We start from the raw sequence: 22,317 nt of genomic DNA on the forward strand, positions 1-22,317 counted from the left end.
TCATGCAATTATATCATCGTTCCAAGTCACCACTTGGTCCACCAACCTTTGGGCCTCGAGGATCTTCGCGTTTTGATCTACACTACCAGTCACAACCAGGACTGGTCGGAGCACAAATTAACAGACCCCCGTTGAAGATCCTGGGTCAATATTGCCTGCAAACTTAATCGACCTACAGTACTTAAGCGCGATATTCGACGATTAGACTGATAATTATGGTGACACGACAGAGAAACGGAAATATTGGGCGACCAGTTGAAGACGGAATGGATATAATTCGCATCGTTGTTTTGCCGCCGGCAATATGCCTTTTTCATTGCCATGCAGGGGCACTCTTCATGGAATACCAACCCGATTTTTCCGCCCTACTTTTGAAGCCCATTCGATGCCGCGCCATAGTCTGGCTACCTCTTTAACAAGTAAATAAACGCTCATCCATGTCGTTAACAGCCCAATTGAACCACGGTACTCAGTTTGGCAAAAAATTTGGGTAGGATTGAAGGCTTTCAGAGCTGGTACATTCTCTTGGCCGATGTCACGTCGGCAGACCTTCCGAGACAGACTGGCAGCGGTTCTTAGCAAGCCACAGCGCACGGTACCTTTGCATCTGAGAAGAGATTCCCGTCCAAATTCCTTATCACTCAGCAGAGCTTTTGGGCTTCAACGGGAACAAGGGTCGCCAAGTCTGACCTTAAATGGTTCACGTGCGGAACTGGTGAAATTGTCAATGGAGCTGCACGTTTAGTCACATAATAATTGACAAGCCCTCTCGATGCTTGATGCACAATCTCTCGTCACTTTTCCTCGTGATGATTGAAATTCCATATCTGCGTGTGGGTGCACAGCCTAGAAGAAGACGCGAGCACCAACGTAATGCCACATATTCAACAGCAGCTATTGCATCGCGCGGAGCTGAGAATATCCAAAAGGGATCTTCGCAGGTCGTTTACTCTACCACAGTATTTGCGGCCTACTGTATCTAGGTGGTAGTAGTAGTTGAGCTCTTCTCCAGGTTCGTTGCGGGGCGCACCTGCATCATGCAGACGACGATAATCCACGGTGGCCACAGCGGTGAATATTGGCAATGATGTTCGAATTACAAGGATACAGCCGCTCCTGGTCTTCAAAGCCGTGTATACACACCTGTTGTATACTCTGGCATACCACTATATTTCGGAAGAATCTAGCGCTAACGCTATGAGGCGGCACGTGGTCGGCTCGTGTCCTTTCCGTTCGGAATTCCAGTATGTTCACGGGAAATGGCGTCATGTCGAGGCATCAGTGAATTCAATACTGCTCAGCGGTCCCATTGACACGATGTCGATCCTATCACAAATAAGGTCAGGTATACCTGAGAAATCCTCAATAACATACATCACCTTGGCAGCGGGTGTACACTAGTCTAGTCAGACGTGCAAACGAAAGGCCATGCTTCTGTGGGGTATTGCTGTAATTGCGAACGGCTGCGTAATTGCCCAATCGATCTTCGTCCAATGTATCGCGCCGAAATCGCAACCAGACCAACATGTGATCGAATACTTAGCAAAAAAAGCAGATGGCACCATTCAGGCCATCCTTAGATGAGATGGTATCAATTCTCAACAAATATTTTGGGATTCTTGAAGCTTCGTAGATTCCCTCCTGGCATTTTCGAGTGACGATGACTGATTGCTGTTCAGAAGGTTGTGCCACAGCCTTTCTGCCAAAATGTGACCCCTAGACGTGCATCACTGTCACATGTGACGAGACCAGACTCTTCTCATACCAGGACCAGGCGCATTGATGAGTGCGGAAGAGAGATGTCAGTCTTCGGATCGGAATGACCTTGGCCCTAACATTAGCCAAATGATTACGATGTATCTCAACAAGGCTGCAGTTGGAGATGCGATAACGAGGCAAACATTGCGCGATATCCCGAGCAATCAAATTTTGTCCACCTAATGGCAGGTTTTCATGCCAAAAATGTGTGGCAGCGTCATTTGACAGACTTGGGTTGTCGTTGCTCAGCAGCTAACTACGTGGCGTTGTTCCTTGCACTTACGCAGGTCCCGTTGCAAATTTTTAGTCGCAGCGTACGGTTCCGTACGAACTTCGAATACGACCCGACGGTCTGGTTGCCGACAAAGCTAGGTAGGTACATCAGTACATTGCGGGTCCAATCGTTGACTTTGTTCAATCTGTTACAGCGTGATCTCGCTTCAAGATTTTATTCAGGGAGACTGTGATTTGATCCGCTCAAATCTCGCCAGAATCGGTTGATACGAACTAGGCTACGAACATGCCTCGTATAAGCAAGATCAAATATCGCATTCGTGCGAGTTGGATATATTTTCAATGGCTCCAAGTAAGTGGCAGAGTGGGCTGCTTACCAAATCGACAACGATTGGACGGCCAACCCCATAACCGACAAGCCATACTGTGGACTAAATTGATAGCCGTGGAGGTTCATGCCTAAGGTAATCGCTGTGAGTGTCTCTAAACCCACACCTGAAAATCGGTTCACTCGCGTGCTTAACATCCACATAAAAAGCTAGAAGCCGCGTCTATAGGAGTGCTCTCCGCTGTCAAATTGAAGCCACTTGTGCCACTATTAGTACCAGTTGAACTGTCCAAAGTACCGGGACCAACTCAACTGGCCCGCGTTCAATGAACAAGGGTTTCACGTCAATTGTGGTAAATCGAGAAAGAAAAGAGAAAGAAAGAAAAGTGGCGCCTAAATAGAGGCACAACAAAAGATGTGCTATTAGGCTGGGGTGGTGACATAAATAGCCCAAGTTGAATAAGGGGCAAATATTGCATTAGACTCTGCAAACGCCATAGACGGTTGAGACATTTTACCTAAACTTTTCCAAACGCTGTTTGAAGCGTTAAAGAACCCCCGAGCGTAATACCTTCACCCTTTTCAACCAAAAGTAGCAGAGTGGGGACTCGGTTTACCATTGGGACCTCACCAACAGTCTTAAAGACACTGCGAAGCCGTGCGAACTTTCAGCAAATTGAAATATTCGCTACAAATCATGTTTCCAAAGGCTTTTACATACTCACTAATGTCTGCGCAAAGATAAGGTTACAATAGTGCCGAAACCCAATGGAGTGTTTATTTTCAATACCATGAGCGTTGATATCATCATGAAGGGAGCTTTGACCAGGACCCCTAAGATCTCAGCAAACAACTACGAACCTCGCAGATGGACCGACGCCTGGGTGGAGAGTTGGAGCTTACTGAGTCTATTTGGCATCCAGGCATTAACAGCAGGCTTGCGTTGCTACCAACTCTACTTTCACGTCAACCAATTTTTCCTGAACATGATCGAGATTTTACTTGCTGCGTGATCTTCTGCCGAAGAAGCCCGTAACATGTTCATAAGAATTTTCCAAACGTCGGGTCGGACAAACTTCCGGCTACGCCTCTCGCAAACTCTGGCACCTGTTACACATAGCAATACGAATCTAGGAATAGCGGAAGTATAAGAGCTGCATTAGACTATACTAGAAGTCCCGCTCGGGGCACATATAAGACACACCGGCGGCTGGCCGTGCCGCGTCCTGCATTAGTCTACTAACCTAGACCTCGTTATGTTCGCTACTGCAACTTACAAAGCCAAAGCTTCGCGAGCACGGCCATTTTTTTTTGGTTCCGCCAACAATTGCCGACGTGTGTCTATATTACCTACCATGTAACACCCCATTGAACCTTTACCTAGCTTAGATTATCATGATCGATTGCTCTAGCAATCGGAATTATGACCGCACATTTGGGTGGCTTGATCTTTATGCATTATAGCAGCGTCAAGACCGTGGGATCCTCGTGTTATGGAGCTCACTACAATGCTTAGGTGAGTCTAGATCGTGTCATTCGTGGGGAGTTCGGCAATCACACCCCGAACACGAAAATCGCTCGAGCATCTAGGAACATTTTTTTTTTATCTTGGAACTACCTATCCGCTCAGAAGCAACACGAGGGCAGCTTATGACTACTACTATTGAGGTGCAAACACAAAAGCAAGCTGGTCTATTTCATCACCGTCCTGGCCAACAAACCCCACGATCTGCCACCCACTTGGCGCTGTGAATGTCGTGCAATCCGCGGTCGAAGTTCCGGCTGACAAAGTATGTCCAGTACTGGTCGTGGCTTTGATGTAAAAATTGCGCGTCTCGTTGCTTTTCTGGCCCTGGCATAACTGTGCGCTTGTCCAATACTCGCTGCTGCCCAGCGTGAGTGTAGCTGCAGTGCCGCCTGTTCCGCCATGCGTGAAGACAGTGCCGTCCGTCAGGGTTAGGCCCACGCTATCGAGGCGGCTGGCGCCCCGGAAAGTCAACACCGCAGCCTTGGGCTTGGTCTTGCTCGCAAGCTTTGGCACGTCGCTGAACCAGGCACCGTAATTACCTCCCCAGAAGTTGGATTGGCGCAGGGAGGAGCTCGAAGTCCAACTGAAGCTCGCAGTGATTGGATTATGATCTGAAAGAATGCTACCATTGGCTTGCAAGAACTTGCTACTTTCATAGTTGAATAAAGTAGCATCGAGAGAAACGACAGAACTTCCACGGTAAAATACTTTGTCAACTGTTTCGCAAGTGTTGACCAAACTGGGGTTATCACAAAGAATCTCAGTCGTTGGTGGGACTCCGTTCTTGATCAGCTTCACCCAAGCGTCCGTCAAGCCATTTTGCTTGCTGAAGACGGTAATGTTGTCAGCGGTACGAGTGTACCGACTGTTTGTGTCGCCAAAGACGAGAACAGCATTGCCGATGCTCCAGGTGTCGATATAGCTGGCGACCTGTTCCAAGTTGGCATTACGAGCCGTCTCATCGCCATCTTCAGTACCTGCATCGGTGTGCAGGTTATAGGCATCGACGAAAACGCCGTCATCGATTTGCACCCTCATGAAGGTGAAACCTTTAGGTGTCAAGCAGTCGTTGCTGGAGGCGTCGGAGCAGGTTGCCCACTTAATGCGGGTGAAGTCCACCCAGTCGTAGTTTGCAAGGGTGTTCAGGCCGGAGCCAAAAGGCACTCCACCCGATGTAGCCGTACGGTATTCATGAGTGTCCGTGTCATAAATGTAGGCGTGGTAGTTGAAGTCCTCCTGAACATGAATAATGTCATATCCGTACTCTGCGAACTTTGAGCCAATAGTCCCGGAGTTGGTTGTCTTGTCTCCGGGAACCTCGTTGTCTTGCAGAAATTCGGGTAGCCCAGCGACGTTCATTGACAGGACGTTCAACTTGCCACTGGTCGCTGCTAAGACCTCTCCTAGCAGGGCCGCTGCGGTCGTGATGCTGGCAATGTGCTTCATGTCGTCGTCGATCTAGCCAATGCTGGGATGCCTATCACTGCAAAGCTCAATTCATGGGAGTCTCTCCTTTTTGTATGCCCATCGCACATGCTCGCCTGCCACATCACGATGTCATGTCCAAGAGTTCCTCCTTCCAAGAAAACCTGCTCAACGTGCTAATACGACTCTCGCAGCAGTTTGCCTATCCCTATTAGGGAAGTGATGCCGCGATATCAGCTATGCGATGTAACCATCGTTGGAACTCGTACCTGATCAGAGTGCATCATTCCGGACGAAGATTTTTGCACGAAGTGATGACAGCAACGCATGCCGAAGGTGATCATCATTATTGGTGCACTAATCCTGGGCTCGCTAATCTCCCGCCGGTAGCCCCGCCTCAAAGCAGCGCACGCGAGGTCAACACAAGATTGCAATCGACGTGCCGGCCAACGGGCGACAGCACGTGGTTGACAGTCTACATCTCGCCTTCAAGCGATGAGAGATGACGGTCAGCAGAGGGTCCAATTCGGCCTTCGGTCAAGAACTTTCTTTATTCACTCATTTGCCCTACAAATCAATTTCAGACTATGAGGGCCACACAATGCTCAACTAGTCTAGTCGCGAGCTTCATGATGCTACCAGCGCAGTCACCCCGCAGTTCCTTTTAGGAAATGTGGTAACTTAAGAGGTGAGCTCGCTCAGCTGCCTAACACGGGTTGCTAGACGAATTCACTATGGATATTCAAAACGACATTTTACAGAGCACAGCAGACGATAGGATGCAGTGTTCGTCTTCATCTACCTATCAACGCCAGCTTACTCTCGACCCCCCTTCGAGAAGACTTCACGTGAAAATGAGCACGCTATTGAGAGAAACGAAGCTTCTTTGCTCTAGTGCGACGTCGCAAGCGACCGCTGCATCAGCTGTGTTTTCATTTACTTTATCGGCTAGGTTAGTTTACTTTAAGCATTACGTACTGCTATTAGTCACTATAATCAGCTATAATGGATCTAGGGCTAGGTAGGCAACATAACATGCTATGGTTTCTAAGTTAAAGCATGGTTCTCATTTCTTGGATAGTCTCAGTGGGGACTAATAATTCTCCAAAGAGATTATTGAAGATTTTTCCTACCTGGAATGAGTTGTATGAGTGTCTGGGAATCTAGGTGTTCGAATACGAGCAGTGTATATAGTTCTGCTTAGTATAGGCCGACGTTGAACTTTATCCCGGGATTTGAAGCTTTGTGCGAGCTAAACTTCTAACTAGACTAACCGACAAGAACGGGAGCGTATTCTTCTCGGCTATTACCTTATAAGACATGCGGTAGCAATCAAGTGCGCCCAAGTAGCGTTATTTTGCACGCTTGTCGTCTTTGATCAATACATCACTTGACGATGACACCTTTTCGATAACAAGCAATCATGGCGCCATACTAGCCTGATTTACATTTCTCACTCAATTTGTAGCGGCAGAAGGAATATAGCGGCAAAACATGATCCAAAACGACGAAAGCAGTTGAAGCTACTGATTGCTTCTCTGGCCAAGGTTCATGGTTGATGTTTCCTCGAGCCTACCATTGACGCAAGACGGCTGGTGTTTCAAAACCTACATCAAACGACACGTGCTTGCACCCCGGTTCTCTGTGCTGCTAATTTGGACGGTGAAACAGTCCTCCAGGTATCACAAGGTCGATCGTGTTCTCACATATTCTGAACTCCTAATTGACGCGGGAAAAACGAAAGAAAAAAGAATAGCCGTCGCCGCCGCGTTTGGCTTGTAAATACCCGAGAAGCGATGTCCCTTTGTCAATCAACCATGTTGACATGCAGACCTTGATAAGCATAAGAACTCTATCGAAAGAACGGTAGTCGTGCGTGTTGAGGAAACAAGCTAATAGTCTGTCTGTATGTTGTATTGCCGCGGGCAAGCGTCACTCGCAGGCGACTGTGACGGCGTGTTGTGCACGCTTTTCGCACTTACCGTACGCCATGCCCTTGCATTTTGCGTCAGAGACTTTGAACTTTGAACTGAATTATTTCTGTCGAGCGCCGCAGAGAGGCATGATTGTGACGAGACAACTCGTCATATTGATTTTTTGACATCACACCAGCATACTTTCCCTGTCAACCGTTTCATGAAAGTGACAACAGGTTACCAGGTCTTTATACGGTTGTCCTCGGCAATATTCTGGGATGAAAAATGTCCGTCGACAAGTAACCTCTTTTCGTCCGGTTTGGTTATGCAATACATCAGACATGCCGATTATAGACGGCCTGCTTATGAAGTCGAGGCCACATGACCGGCAATTGACGAGCACGGTCCTGTTGCTCTCCATCGGATGAAGCTGGCGCAGCACCGCCTCGAATGGTGATCACAACGAACTCTGTCGTCGGAGATGCTCGACGTCTGTGCGGAGAGGGGTACGAAACGCGTGCACGCCCTTCTTCACATGACATGTTATTCAAGTATGTGCGCAATAATTGGGCGAGCACGATCCCTAATTACCATTTGCCTGGAAGAAAATGCTGAGGCTGTGATCACATTACCAATCACGACCCTAGAAATCTGATATGTAGAAGAATAGATGTAATACTCAAAAGAACAAAACTTCGTTGATTGCTACTGGTCATGGAACGCACAGATATGATGTAGTCATGGTTGTTGGACCCAGCCACGATGGTTTTCGACACGGACACGTATTTTTTCATATATGGCACTCTATTGCGGAGTATGTTGAGCTTTCTGACCCTGCCCTTGTCACGTTTGCATCAATAGCCAGGATATACCACGTTGCCTTTATAGCCATGGGATGAACAGGGATCGCAACAAAGGCTGATCCTGGCGTATTATAGCCTCAAGTGGGGTTGGGTGTGCCCATAGACACGAGGGCAAAAGGATAGATGAAACTCAGATATAGATGTGAGCTTATTATGAGAATAGCTATCGCAATGCTTGCCCGGTGCCTCGGCATGCATTGATGTGACTTAAATCTTCGAAGAAGGATCGACATGGAGGCGGGGGTATCACGAGGATCAATCGGGAACAATCATTCCTCAATATGGATGTATTATAAGACTTAAAAGAAGTTCTGCTTCCAAACACGCTGGCAAAACGTGTGAATAACGTGTTATCTTGGCCGAAAGCGGTAATTAAATATTCCTTACCTACCTACAAATGTCGGCTTAAGGCATAATAACGAACATGCCATCACAGTGTTAGGTCATGTTTGATTTTCTATGTGATAGCACGCAAGTCAAGCTGAGAATAGTCATTATTACATGTCACATACCACATGAGCCACCACTTGAGGTTATGGACTCGACATGGATGGGTGTAAAGAGTGATGACGCCTGTCATGTTAGCGATTTGTATGGCCTGTTTACAACTAGACATCAAGAGCCATGTCCAGCTAATGGAAAATCTGTGTGTAATATAGCATCTCAATTGGATCTAAGGACGAGATATGTTAGCACGTTTGCGATGATAGATGACGTTGGTGAATGATGTTTGACTCAACAGGCTTTCTATGCACCATTTCCACCTGGTTCGATAGCGACTGCAGTTATAACAGACACTTGAATCAGTGACACAAATGATCAGTCTACGACAAGCGGTCACTATTTATACAACCATTTTAGAAAGAAACATAACGAGGTTAAATGCGGAAGTGTGTATGCAATTAGAGAGTAGACTTTGCCAACCATTGGCACGAAGTCAACTTATGGTTTGAAGGGATTTTGATCAAAGCTTCCTTATTTGGACACGACAATGTTGGCTACATACGTCTGATTGCTATCGTATGGCTAGTCTTGCTTGATTGGATTCATAGTTATCCGGTCCCTCAAACTATCACTATGTATTGGATTGACCGTAAGAGAAAAACATTTAGGTTTTCACAAGTTCAAGGGAGCTAGCTAGTTGTGCACACGCTTGCCAACTCGTATTAAATGATCCGTTTTAGAAACTACTCCCTTACCGCGCTCACTCCTGCTAGTAGATGTGGTTTCCCAGTGTATACATAAATGAGGGTTCCTATCCAACATTTTGAATATTAAAAGATATATTACAATCAGTAAGCAAAAATCTTACCTTCGTACACATGTTCTCTCTCCACCAGAACCTATCACTTCATAATTGTATAATCTATCATACAAAAATGGCAAAAGTATCTAGTATTGATTCTTATACACTGTCTTATTAAATGTGTTATTTTAAGCATGATTTAATTGTATACCATTTCCTGAAGCTCTATGGTTAGCTATCAACACACGGCCTTCTATATTCGCGGCGTAGAGGCATTAATCTGACATATGGAGACACTTGCTCGATTAGTATATTAGCGAGGCAAGGTATACACACAAGAACAGTGCGATCAATTCGAAAATCACGTGTCAATTGATGCAGATATACATATCACAGGCTATTCTTTGGTTGTCCAGGCGCTGACCGAGCGGCTCTTATACATGGCAGCCGTGGATATGTGTAACTCGGACTAGGTGGTTTTGACATCGTCATTAGAATTGTCATTGGTTCGTTTACACAAGTTACTAGCCCATGATCTTCCATCTTGTCTTTATTAACATACCAATAACGATATGCGGTCCACAATTGACATCTGATCGCTTACAATTCAAGGTACGTCTTGCCTTTCCAGTCCACCCGCTTGACACAAAACAAGTCCGTACATTGAGCCTTTTTTTTCTTGAAACTCCTCAGACATCCATTCTATAGATTCGGGGCCGTCCATGTATCTCGGGCCATTCGTACCAACCATGATTGCTTATGCGGAAATGAGATCTGGCGTACCTTTTGAAAACCTTGCTTCTGCAAATGGTCAATAAACCTATGGCACCGTTAGTTAGTCTCCAATAATACTCTTAGAGTGTGCTTGCCTTTCGTTGTCAATTCTCGGTTCCAGACAGATGTTCATCGTCCGATTATCTGCTTGCCAAATCCAATGTGCTAGGCCTGAAGACCACAGCGGCACACTGCCTCTAGCCCACTCTTCTCCAATAAAGACATGAATACCTCTATCAAAATCATCGACGTGGACATGTTTGCCAAGAATGTCCTCCTTCGCCCAGTATATCTCAAAGTAGCCAAACGGCTCCCCATCCCACATCCCAATGGCTGGGAAAGAATGCTGCGAGTTCAGCCCATCTGACAGAAATTTGTCGTGATAATTGCCCCAAAATTTGGTAACACGTGGATTTGACATCCACTTCTTGATCAGCTCCGTATCAGATAGATTGCTCAGGTGACCGTTCTCCTTCGCACCACTGTGACTAGTAGGGCCCAGGTAAGGCACAGGGTTTTGAGACGCTGACGCGACACGAAAGGATAGATATTTCCCGGCACTGGGCACATGTCGAGTGTAGAATATTTCGCCCATTCGAGGCGGCTTCGGGCGCAGAGGATGTCGCACTCCATCGGTTTTCACATATTGAAGTGGCGGGGGCGGGTAGAATGTAGGCATGTGTGAGGCAGAGTAATACGGGGTGATAGGGTGCACCGGTATATTCATCATAGTCGTCGGTATCGGCCCGCCAGGTAAATCCGCCGAAAGCAGTCCACTGGGCGAGTGATGATGCGAGTGTCCTTTGGGATGTGATTCAGTCAAGTTCGGCGAAGTAGGTCTACTACTGTCTGGTGATCCTGGACGAGATTCATGTCGTTTGGGTTGTAGGGTGAACAAAAATAGCCCGAACGGTATCTGCCAGAAGCCCTGTTGTGTAACATACATACGATCCCAGCCTTCTGAGTTTTCTTCAACGCTTGTGCCAACAGCGGAGTCCAACGTCGATATAAGGCCCATTCTCTCAAGTTTTGGAATCATATTCCGAGAATGCAGGACACCTTCGCGCTTGATACGGATGCGCCATTCCCCTTTAGGTCGTGCCTCCGCGGGCGTGAGCCGAGACTGAGCTGTCTCAATGTGCGGTTGTGGTTCTGGCTGTTGGAAGTACCAGTATAGGGTGATCCAGAGCATCAAAGCTATGTGCCGTGAAGGGCTTTTGGCCGGCTCAAAATCCTCAGAGGACGGATTTACTATACTGGAGATGAAAACGGTTTCACCCTGTAGCGTTGGTGTCGTGTACTTGCGTATTCGCGGCTGTATGGGTTCATGATCCTTCCCATGCTCGATTCCATCAGCACTATTTTTGTTATGGGAGCTGGGCTGATCCGAGCCATCATCACGTTCATCTTCAGTATGCAAGACGACTGTCCAACCTGGCGGGAATGGTGAGCGTGAACGCCTGCTGTACATGTCGTTTGACGTGAATTGCAGTCCTGAAAACACAGGCCTCACGATAAAGGTCTGCCCATCTGGCAGGTGAACCGTCGACGGTGCCATGGTTTTGTTGGAAGATACCTGCAACTATCGCAGAGATGATGCCAGAGAGCTTTGACTTGAGGACCAAAGTAGACGGTGGGTAATACTGCGGGGTCGGTGCCCAGAAAGAAAACTAAGAGTGCAACTTTAGGTAAATCATCTCAGAACGAAAGGCAAAAGTATGATTCCGAAAGACACAAGATAATTGGCTTTAAGTAATAATTTCAGGTGACTGGCAGCTCACAGTGGTCTGATAATGGCAAACATTGTTTCTGGGCAGCATATAAACGTCACTCAACGGTCACTCCCGATCGTAGCTGCGCCCTCAAAAGGCACCCGCCCAACGTGGGGTCAATGGATCATGTTGGTATCATCCTAGCAAATCAAACACCACAATGACAAAGGAAATCATATAGAACGAGACTTCGCGTGTGTCTTGAGATAAAGAAACCAACCAATAGTAATTGAGGCAATGTCATCCGACTGGCAGGAGTCGTATAGTGGGATTGGCCAACTGGAAAGCAGCAAGTGGCTTCAACCTACCTTTTGAGGAAATGCAACTTTTGAGTGGGACTCGGCTGAAACTCCTCATGGCGGTTTCAATAGGCGTCTTTTACGCAGAGGAGTTGGCAAAGTTACTAGAGAGGCTTGCATTGGACCAAGTTCCATGATGGTCTGAACGAAGTGCGCTGGAATTGTGCTCGAGATGCTCGCAGCACATGTTGCACTAGAACATTGACAAGTACGATTCCATTAAAACTGACTCACCAAACAACTGTTTTGCTTGCGTTAAGGAAATGAGCATGCAAAGTGACTCGAATTGGCTGAGATGGATGCTTGCTTTTGCGACAGAATATCGGCGCTTCTCATGCAAGTATGCATAGTAGACCACCACAATTATGCAGCTAAGCCCCAGCTAAATTTTCATCAATGGGTAACATCGGAGTCACTTCGCAGCTGCTATCTTTCACGACCAACAATACCAACCAACAAACATAAACAGGCGAATCTCAATCACTTTTTGCAATTCAAACCCACTGGATTTTTTTACCTTTCGAAATACTTGTAAATCTACATCAATCTCAGCAACCTCTAATCCAATCATGGCTCCCAGCAGCAAGCCCGGCGAGAATATGCTCTGGGGAGGCCGCTTCACTGGTAGGTTTGACTCATTAGCCATTTCATGAACCACTTCGATTCATGAACATTGCAACAACAACCAATGGCAACGTACAAAGCTAAGCCAGACCAGGCGGCCTCGACCCTCTTATGGTCGAGTACAATGAGAGTATTTATTTCGATAAGGCTCTCTACAAGGAGGATATCCTTGGCAGCATCGCCTTTGCCCGGGCCAACACCAAGGGCGGAATCCTGACACAGGACGAGTTCGAAAAGATCGAGAAGGGCCTTCGCGCCGTTATGGAAGAGTGGGAGACCGACAGCTTCAAGATTGTTCCCGGCGTCGATGAGGATATCCACACGGCCAACGAGCGCCGCCTAGGTGAGATCATTGGTAAGGACGTTGCCGGTAAGCTGCACACGGGACGCAGCCGTAACGAACAGGTCGCCTGTGATATGCGCATGTGGCTTCGTGACGAGCTGCGCAAGATCGACGATTACCTCGTCAACTTCCTCAAGGTCATCACGGCACGAGCAGAGTCGGAAATCGATTATGTGATGCCTGGTTACACTCACCTGCAGCGTGCGCAGCCCATTCGTTGGAGCCACTGGATGATGTCTTACGGACTGGCCTTTGCTGCTGACCTGGAGAGGCTGCGTGAGACGATCAAGCGTGTCAACAAGAGCCCGCTGGGCTGCGGCGCACTAGCCGGCAACCCTTTCGGTATTGATCGGGACATGATGGCCAAGGAGCTGGGCTTTGATGGGCTGCTGTGGAACTCGATGGGAGGTGTCGCAGACCGTGACTTTGTCGCCGAGTTCCTGCAGTGGGCGTCCATGGTCATGACGCACATTTCCCGATGGGCCGAGGATCTTATCATCTACTCAACAGCCGAGTTCGGCTTTGTTCGCCTCGCGGATGCCTACTCAACAGGAAGCTCTCTCATGCCGCAGAAGAAGAACCCAGACAGTCTCGAGCTTCTCCGAGGCAAGAGTGGCCGTGTTTTCGGCCGTGCCGCCGGCTTCATGATGACGCTCAAGGGCCTGGCGAGCACATACAACAAGGATCTGCAGGAGAGCTGGGAGCCCATGTTGGACACGGTCAAGTCCGTTAGTGACAGCATTCGCATCGCCGAGGGCGTGCTGTCGACACTTCAGACCAAGCCAGAAAAGATGAAGGCCGCCCTCGACCCCTTCATGTTGGCCACCGACATCGCAGACTACCTGGTCCGCAAGGGCGTCCCATTCCGTGAGACCCACCACATTTCTGGCCAGGTCGTTGCTCTCTCTGAGAACACGAACACGCCCATGGACCAGCTTACCTACGAGCAGCTCAAGCAAGTTGACTCTCGATTTGAGAAGGATATTGCTGAGAGCTTCGATTATGAAAAGAGTGTAGAGATGCGTTCCGCCAAGGGTGGTACCAGCAAGGATAGTGTGCTCGAGCAGATTCGCGTTCTCAAGGAAACGCTGAAGGCATAAACTGCAATTTGGCCAGAGTCGCAGGTCTGGGACACCGTGTTCATGAACGTTCCTATTCTTCAGGTTTAGACAAAAACAGATGGAAAGTGGTTGCAAAGTTGTTGAATCCATTAGTTGCGGCAATTACAAATTCTTCGCTGAATGACGGTCTACAATACATACGTGTACGGGTATTTCCACCACTTGTTCTAATCCTTGTTTTCCTTGAGATCTTCTGTCTTCTGGCCCTCACTGGACTGTTTCTTCTTGGCCTCCTTGGACGTCTCTTCCTCTTCCTCGACCTCCTCGTCGTTCTTGCCCTTTGACTTCTTCTCGAGTTCTTTATCTAAAACTTCTGCGACCTCTTCACTGCCCAGATCCCTTTGTTCGTCATAGTCCACATCATATTCCTCAGCAATGACGCGAATCTCCCGGCGCAAGGAATTAGCATCGGCCACCAAGGCATCCCACCTCTGCGGGTCAAATCCGCGATCCTGATAGAGCATGTTCTGGCGGCGCGTAACCGTGATGTTGAGAGCGGCCCTGTAGCTGAGGTCCTTGCTTATGAACAGGAACCATAGATAGCCACCCATAATGGTGGTCAACCCAGCCAGGTATGTTACGGGCTCTACCAAATCCCACCCGGCTTCCGTGTGGAAGGTGACGAAGTACACAACTCCCCACCAGCCACTCAGTGCTGCAAATCCTCCCTTGGCAATCCTATGCGCGCCACGGTGGGCCAGGATATCGCACTCGTGCTTGATCTTGGACAGCTCTTCGATTTTGCGTGACATGCGGCGTAGCCTGACCCGCAAGTAATGCGTGCGGTCACCGAAGCTGGGCACGCCGACGGTGATGCCGGTATTATGTCCAGTGATGTCTATGATGAATTCCCTGCCGCGGGCGGCGTCACGAATAAAGTCACCGATTTCGGTACTGCTGCTCCAGCGCACCCAGTCCTTGTGTTTGTTGGGGGTGCTGGGACCTTCTCTCCCGAGCCCCGAGGCCGAGGCGATGTGGTCACCGGTCTGTCTCTTCTGGCCATCCTCGTCCTTGTCCGAAGATTCAGCGCGGAAATATACGCTTGGCATCTTCTCGCGGCCCTTGTCGTCGTATACGGGAGGCAGTTCGGCTTGAATCAGGCGTTCGAGGTAGGAGAGAGGCTGCTGAGGATGAACCAAAAGTGCCAGAGGCTGGATTTCCTCATTCTGGGCCAAGGACCTGAATTCGCCCTTGTTTCCTTTCTCGTCGTGGGTAGCATCGGCGGGCAGGGGGATGATGAGCTTGAGGAGTCGCGTTGGTGTGGTCAAGAGCTTTCCTAGACAGAGAGAGAGCAGGGTAGGTCAATGCACGTTCCGACGCACGTGTACGTGGGTTCTTACCTTTGGCCATGTTCTTGTTCAGGTGCCTTGCTTCCTCGTCAACGGGGGGCTTGTCGGCGCCCTCGCGCTGCCACGGTCTTTTGATCTGCTGCTTGACGGCAGCCTCCATGCTGGCCTTGACCTCCTCTTCGTGGGCATCCTGATCTCTCTGGTTGGTTTCTCTGGCAGTCTCATCTGACAATTCCTTGGGCAGTCGAGCCGTGGCTTTGAAATGGCGCGATGCCACTGACGACCTGTAGCATGACTGCCGGAACTGTGCACTGCAGCAGGTACTGGTGGCAGGCGTTGACCAGCGCGGTGCTGTGCTGCTCATCAGCTGTACACACCCTCGTCGAAACGCATAGCTCATCTCTGCTGCTATGGTATGGTGTGCTTTTGGCAGGCTACCCTAATGCAAAGAAGAATCTAATATATTCCTCTAACTGACGTGCATTGGGATTGGGGCCGAAAACGGAAAGTCTGTATCGTTGATCTGTGTACTAACTTGCTGTACCTAAAGTAAAGCAAGGGGGATGCGCTGATCCGAGTGCAGTGCAAGTGCAAGTGCAAGTGCAAGTGTGTCGCATGGCTCGCGTACGATAACAGTGACGTCAGGCGCTGCCACCCCTGGGCCATACACGACTTAGTTGACTTAGTACATGAGTGACTGTGTACGGATCCGTAGTCATAAGTTGGCGCTTGAAAGCTCAAGATTGGCTTCGATTGTTCCAAGGCTTGACGTGGCTATGATTAATGGTCCGAGACCCACCTTCCAAGCTGCTGGAACTCAAGCCCAACTCCATTAAGCAGGTAATGCAACCACTGGAGACTATGTATTGTGTATTCCGTAGTATTTGCAATCGAAGCAAGACCACTTGAGTATATATCTTCTGGAATTTGTGCGGCATGTGCAGGGGGATTCCCCTTCAAGCCAGCCGGGTGCTGCTAACCTAGAAAATTGCATCCACTGCGACCTAAAAACAAACAATGCTCAGTGGCCGATTAAGCTCAACCTTAGGTTCAAATTGGGAGACAGGCTGACGGGCTGACGGGTTCTCATCCTTGCTGACTGCTTCATGGTATTCTGCATACTATGTAGTAATTCAAGCTCAGGTGCACAAGTAACGCAATTGGCAAGCTCTGGATCGTGTTTGATCCTTGCCTAACAATCCTCCCGGATCAATGGCCCTTGCCATGAAAGCTACAGGATGCCTCTCCCTTTCTCTCCTTCTTGACATCGCTAAAAAAAAAAAAAAAAGGAGCATTCTGTGCAACCGCTCAAGCTCGCAAGGTAGGGGTTTTTTTTAATTCTTTTTTTTTTTTTTTTAAATATATATATATATTTTAGCAACGATGCTTTCAGTACCATCTAAACGCGTGGGCACTGTGGACCCATTAACCGCCAGGCTCACGGACGGGGTGGCCGCTGTTCCACTGGCAAAAGTTCTACATGTTCTCAACCGTGGTCTATCGAAAAAGACGGCACAGCCACACGCACAAAATCAGCGCCGAGACCTGCATTCGACAGGCGCAGCATATACGAACGACTCTGACGGGCTACGACCCCTCACACGGGGCTTGCAGTCAGTACAGGGTGTCTACCAGAAGCGGCTGGTGCCCTGATAGGCCATGTCTCTTGCTTATGATGCCACTTTTGGCGACCATGTGTGCTCTGCCAAGTACACGTCCAGCCATCATTGTCTCATGGTGGTGTTGCCTGGGCTTTGGAGGGGGGGCTGACCAGATCCTTCTTGTGGAGCTGTAAAGGTAAATGAGGCTGCACCTGCTGATTTTTCTAGGACTCCGGACTGATTTCTTTTTTATTTCTTGGTTGTTGTTATTGATCATTCTGGCGTTGTCTCTAAATCGATTATTCGAGAATTGACCGGTTCTCCAAACTCTCACAGGCCCAGTCAGCATAAAAAAGCAATGTTTCGAATCAACGCGGCAACTTTACTCGTCCTATTCTGCTGGATTGATTCCAGCTTGGCGGCAGAGGGAGTGAACGGCAATTTCACAAGAGACTTCATCGTCGGCTTGGCAGCGGCAGCAGGTGCAACCATCGCCTTCACAATTATTGTCTGCTTTTTGGCCCTCTGCGGACCTGATCTGATAGGCAGGTGCTGTATGGGTCGCAAGCGTCATCACCAAGAGCACTGGTTCGATGCCAGAGACGCTGAGAAGGGTCACCCTTTTGTGCAAAGCAGCCATTCACTCATGCCTGCCTATGCGTGAGGTGACTGATTCAACAAGTAAGGAGGAGGAAAAACATTAGACTGTAATAGCGGCCGAACACTGCGACATCTGGAACATTTCAAGTATCAATGGCTGGCACTATTCCCATCGGACCGTATGGTCGAACAAGTAGGGCCAGCGGTTCTTGATGTGGATACGTCCTTAGAACAAAGGTTGTACATTATATCAACTCGGGTCGGCCGTCCTAAGGAGGGCATTGTTGCAATGGCTGAAGTTGAAGAACAAGGACAGCGGCCTACAGATTTTACAGCGTTGGTGCTTCCTACAAACCCTCTCGAACTGGAGGATGGTCAAGGGGGAAGAGGAACCCCTGATTAAACCTTCCGGGCGGTTAGGAAAAATTATAGGGCTGCAAAGCCAACTACACACCCCGTGGCCGCATTCGCTCCTACAATCGTGATACTGAATGGAAGGCGTCCACCACTTCATCAGTGCCGTTGCGCGCCCGAGGCCCAACAATTTGCGGCTGACTGAAACAAATATCGACGAATGAATTCAAGACAAAATTTCCAATGCCTATATCGCAAGCTAAGTTTTGCAGCGCAGCTGCAACGCATCAGAGTCCAATCAATAAATACGGGGCCGAATAGGCTCAAGACGATTGACTTCGTGAACGCGTAGTACTTGTGGCCCCTCTAGATCTGCAGAGAGGACAATGACAGAAATTGATTATCGGACACCCGACAAAAATATAACCAATAATATTCAAGAACACCGTTAGCTCCAATACACTATTTAACATAATAACACCATGGTATCAAGTCAAGCTTATGTTTTGATATCCTCCTCTGGTGCCGTCTGCGCCGATCCAACCGGCTCCATACCCTCAACCTTGCCATGAAGCATTCCATCGATATCCATTTTAGGGCCCACGTAGTGTTTGCGGCCATCAAAGATCCACTGCATGCATAATTAGTTCCAGTCCATCCAATCAGACACTCGTAGAGAGAGGTACTTACGGTTGTAACAGCAATTAGGAGAATGACGCCAAAAGCAGCAATGCAGTAGTTCATGTTCTCCGAGGTGACAGGGGTCTCCGGAGGGAACACGAAGAGGACAGTCGTCAAGAGTGTCCAGCATATGCCGACAATGTTGAACAGCCAACCCACGGCGTTCGGGAGCTTGAACGCCCGGGTTTCGGGTAGCATCCTACGACCCCGGAGACAGTTGATCGCCGGCGGGATAGCGTAGGTCACGCCCAGGGCAACGACCGATGCGGCCGTGATGGCATTGAATGTGCTGGAAGAGCCCAGGAAGATCAGCCCAAAAATGACGACCCAACCCTGGGTCCAGAGAAGAGCGTTCACGGGTACATCCAAGGTAGGATGGACCTTGGCCAAGACGCTGCTGAAGGGAAGACCGCGGTCTCGGGCAAAAGCGTAGCTCATGCGAGAGCTGGTGGCCAAGATGGAGGTTGTAGTAAACAGCATGCAGACAAGGGGGAACATGAGGAGGCAAGTGCTTCCAGCCATGTTGTTGGTCGCATCCATGAAGATCTGTAGGAGAGGTCCAGAAGCAGAGTCGATGACCGTGTCGACGTCCTTAAGAACGAACAAGAGACAACTGAGGAAGAAAAACCCAGACACCATTCCAATGCCGATACAATATAGCATGATGCGAGGGCCCTGGATGTGCGGGTTGGGGATCTCTTCGATCATATGTGCCACACCATCGAAACCAGTCAAGGCGAAAGCGCCCTGAAGAAGGCCAAGCATCCATGCAAGTCCATCAGGCCACCCAACTTCGTTGATGAAGCTTCCGTAGACGAAGGATCCACTCTGGAAGTTTGGCGAAGCACAAGAGAAGAGTGTGATACTAATGATGATGAATCCAGCTACGGACCAGTAAAACGCAGCCTTGGTGACCAGAGGCAACAATCTGTTGGCGAAGACATTGACGACCAGTGCAACAACGTTGAACGCGAGGTAGATGAGGAACTGATGCCAGGTCTTAGCCTCGTAGTTCTCATTGAACAAGGCGATGACGTTCAACACGAAGGTGCTACCAAGCAATCCGCCCGTCGCCGTCAGCGCAACCCATCCAGATACGTTAATCCAGCCTGTCACGTAGCTGATGCCCCGACTCCAACGCTTCCACGCGATGATTGCGGCCCAATGGTACTGACCGCCGGCGGTAGGATATGCCGACAGGAATTCCGCGAGCGAGGCGGCGAGACACAGGTTGCAGCAGCCGGCTACAATTAGACCCCAGACGACAGAGCTCGGCCCACCGGATGGCAGTGCCAAGGAAATGGAAGCAGCGAGGGCAGTCCAGGTGTTGAGGATGGCAAAAGCAAGACCAAGCATAGAAATCATGGAGAAATTCCGCTTCAGTTCCTGCTTGTGGCCTAGATGTTCCAGCGCGGCGGCATCTTCGCCCACCGTGTGGTGGCGACTTTCCACAACCGACTCCATGGTGTTTTGTGACGAATGTTTTGCTGTGTGTTGTCTGAAAACAAGTGCAGCTCCTTCTTCCCAAAAGCTCACGATATTTTAATCGAAGTCGGTGCTCTGTTCTCGGGGGGGCTGGACTGTCAGGCTGCCAGTCGTGAGAGCAGCTTGTCACAGTTTATTCATGATAATTCAAATAAGACGAGATGTCATCTCTGCTTTAACTTTTTTCCATGTTACCCTTTTCGGTAGGTACAGCCTTAGACCATATTCCCCAGGTGGGAACAGTGCTAGAGATGCGAGACGATGCTAGTCATGACTTTCCAAGCTTGCGGGAAACCTGGGCGAAAGCTTGACGTTTTCGAATGACAAAATCCGGCAATCACCAGGGAGATTTGGGGTATGCAGTAGCGTTATCTCTGGTATCTAGAAACGGATAAATTTAGTGGTAATCAAAGTCATTGCCCCAGACGAGAATTCGGGCCGGATGTGCGTCGTGCCCCAGGCAGAGCCAAGGTGGTGGAGCGACGTCAGGCAAGCTGGGTTCCAGGTATCGTGAGCTCGAGCCCTATTCAGTTCCGAACGCTCCTTTGGAGCTTCTTCTCCCCCACAACGCGCAAAGTGCTTTGCTTATTGGACTGCTCGACCCATAAATCCCCCGATTTCTGGACACATGCAGCAGTAATTCTAGTCTGTCATATCAACTCCCCAAATCTGGGGTCTAGATTTGATAGATGCGCTAAAGACTCTGGTGCGGGCGACTAATACCGGCGAGCGGCTTGAGCGGCAAAGCCCTGCATGGCTTGATACAAGCATTTAAGCGACTTTTCATTCCATGTAAGAAAATAACCGATTGGAGATCATCAGCAGCCTCAATTCTGGGCATCCGGGTTAGGTGTGTTGCCAAGTGGTGTCAGGTAGGGTTTTGTGGCAGGCTTATCTCTTGTTTGACTATTGTGGTGGAGATAGGGCACTAGTCTTAGTCTTATGTAGGTGGCAACTAATCTCGGGGCCGCCAGATGTTCATATCAGCCCTGTAGCATACTACTCAGGACGCGTATCAAGTCTTATTACGTCTGGCCACATCCAAAGGTCGTCATGGCACTTGACGGCTACAGTAGAGCAATCTTTCGGTGTTTCTACCCATCCCGTCGCGCCTAGCTAACAGTAGGCTCGCAGATGTCGTTGAGGACTATCAGATATGGCCAGTTTCCTGTTGATCTGTTTATCGAGGCAAAAGTCATTCTACAATATGTTGGTTAGTTAGGAAAGAGACCGGTGTAAATGTATATACATAAAAAAGAAGCCCCATGGGTATCAGCTCCATGTGCATTATGATTACGACCGTTGCGTCGTCAGGCCCTCAGGTTTGAGTGTCGGTTGTGTGATATGTAAAATATTATCACTCTTTGTTTGCACTTTCCAATCGACTATCTCGGGCTATCCGAAGAAAAAATGAACGCTTTTAAGAGTTAAGTACATAATATCTCCAAATGGTCTCATTATCTCTGCTAGCCGCTCTTATCAATCTTGTGTATTACCATCCCGATATACTGGAACCTATGCGCGGTCTCCACTAGGTTAGACTAGACCGCCGCATAAAAACTCAGTTAGAGGATCCAGAAAGAACCAGGCCGTCTGCGGATACTGATGGAATTAGCACACTACCTTGAAGATTCGTACGTTAGGAATACTATGATCATGTGAATCGACGGAGAGTAATGTTAACTGCAACTCGATCACAGTTTTGATTTGCATCTACTTGATCGACACATGACATTCCCTACCCGCAAGCAAGAGATCAAACAATAATACCAACAGCTTCTGGTGGACACTATGAACAAGGCCTTAGTTGAGCGATGATTAGACGTCTCGTTCAAATTATCTGGATGCTCGTGTTATATTGACTTGGGGGAAACTTGCGTTTTCTGATACTCTCAATCACCATCCCTTCCGATCGGTCAGAATAGAGCACCACAAGCCATGGGGGAAACCATCAGCGATAGGAGTGTATTTTCCGGTCTTTTCCGGTTGATTACTCACGTATAGTTCCTAGTGATTAAAACGCGCCCGTCCGATCCGTGTGACTTTTTTTGGACGCAGGTCGCAAAGAGCGACATG

At 48.7% G+C, this 22,317-nt stretch overlaps 6 protein-coding genes across 6 annotated transcripts; 2 read left to right on the forward strand and 4 right to left on the reverse strand.

The window, feature by feature from the left end:
• Positions 1–3,980: 3,980 nt before the first annotated feature.
• Positions 3,981–5,294, reverse strand: BKA67DRAFT_512012 (endonuclease exonuclease phosphatase family protein; the record flags this gene model as incomplete). Its single annotated transcript, XM_046097439.1, has 1 exon — positions 3,981–5,294. The coding sequence occupies one exon, from the start codon at positions 5,292–5,294 to the stop codon at positions 3,981–3,983; it is 1,314 nt and encodes a 437-aa protein (XP_045961831.1).
• Positions 5,295–9,837: 4,543 nt separating this feature from the next.
• Positions 9,838–11,983, reverse strand: BKA67DRAFT_193102 (acyl-CoA N-acyltransferase). The gene is made up of 2 exons (XM_046095363.1): positions 10,168–11,983; positions 9,838–10,118 (listed from the first exon to the last, which is right to left on the reverse strand). Exons 1-2 carry the CDS (start codon positions 11,628–11,630, stop codon positions 10,001–10,003), a joined length of 1,581 nt encoding a protein of 526 aa, XP_045961832.1. The 5' UTR covers positions 11,631–11,983; the 3' UTR covers positions 9,838–10,000.
• Positions 11,984–12,712: 729 nt separating this feature from the next.
• On the forward strand, positions 12,713–14,210 carry BKA67DRAFT_591006 (L-Aspartase-like protein; the record flags this gene model as incomplete). Its single annotated transcript, XM_046104658.1, has 2 exons — positions 12,713–12,767; positions 12,862–14,210. 2 exons carry the CDS (start codon positions 12,713–12,715, stop codon positions 14,208–14,210), a joined length of 1,404 nt encoding a protein of 467 aa, XP_045961833.1.
• A 188-nt stretch (positions 14,211–14,398) lies between these two features.
• Positions 14,399–15,920, reverse strand: BKA67DRAFT_655854 (uncharacterized protein; the record flags this gene model as incomplete). Its single annotated transcript, XM_046106838.1, has 2 exons — positions 14,399–15,507; positions 15,572–15,920. The coding sequence occupies 2 exons, from the start codon at positions 15,918–15,920 to the stop codon at positions 14,399–14,401; spliced, it is 1,458 nt and encodes a 485-aa protein (XP_045961834.1).
• Positions 15,921–16,732: 812 nt separating this feature from the next.
• Positions 16,733–18,124, forward strand: BKA67DRAFT_532800 (uncharacterized protein; the record flags this gene model as incomplete). Its single annotated transcript, XM_046099587.1, has 4 exons — positions 16,733–16,841; positions 16,899–17,133; positions 17,536–17,781; positions 17,836–18,124. The coding sequence occupies 4 exons, from the start codon at positions 16,733–16,735 to the stop codon at positions 18,122–18,124; spliced, it is 879 nt and encodes a 292-aa protein (XP_045961835.1).
• Positions 18,125–18,574: 450 nt separating this feature from the next.
• Positions 18,575–20,220, reverse strand: BKA67DRAFT_532801 (amino acid/polyamine transporter I; the record flags this gene model as incomplete). The annotated part of the gene is made up of 2 exons (XM_046099588.1): positions 18,575–18,706; positions 18,766–20,220. 2 exons carry the CDS (start codon positions 20,218–20,220, stop codon positions 18,575–18,577), a joined length of 1,587 nt encoding a protein of 528 aa, XP_045961836.1.
• Between the last annotated feature and the right edge of the window lie 2,097 nt (positions 20,221–22,317).

Source organism: Truncatella angustata (genome assembly GCF_020726525.1).
Source record: "Truncatella angustata strain MPI-SDFR-AT-0073 chromosome Unknown BKA67scaffold_2, whole genome shotgun sequence".
Classification (NCBI taxonomy): Eukaryota; Fungi; Ascomycota; class Sordariomycetes; order Amphisphaeriales; family Sporocadaceae; genus Truncatella; species Truncatella angustata.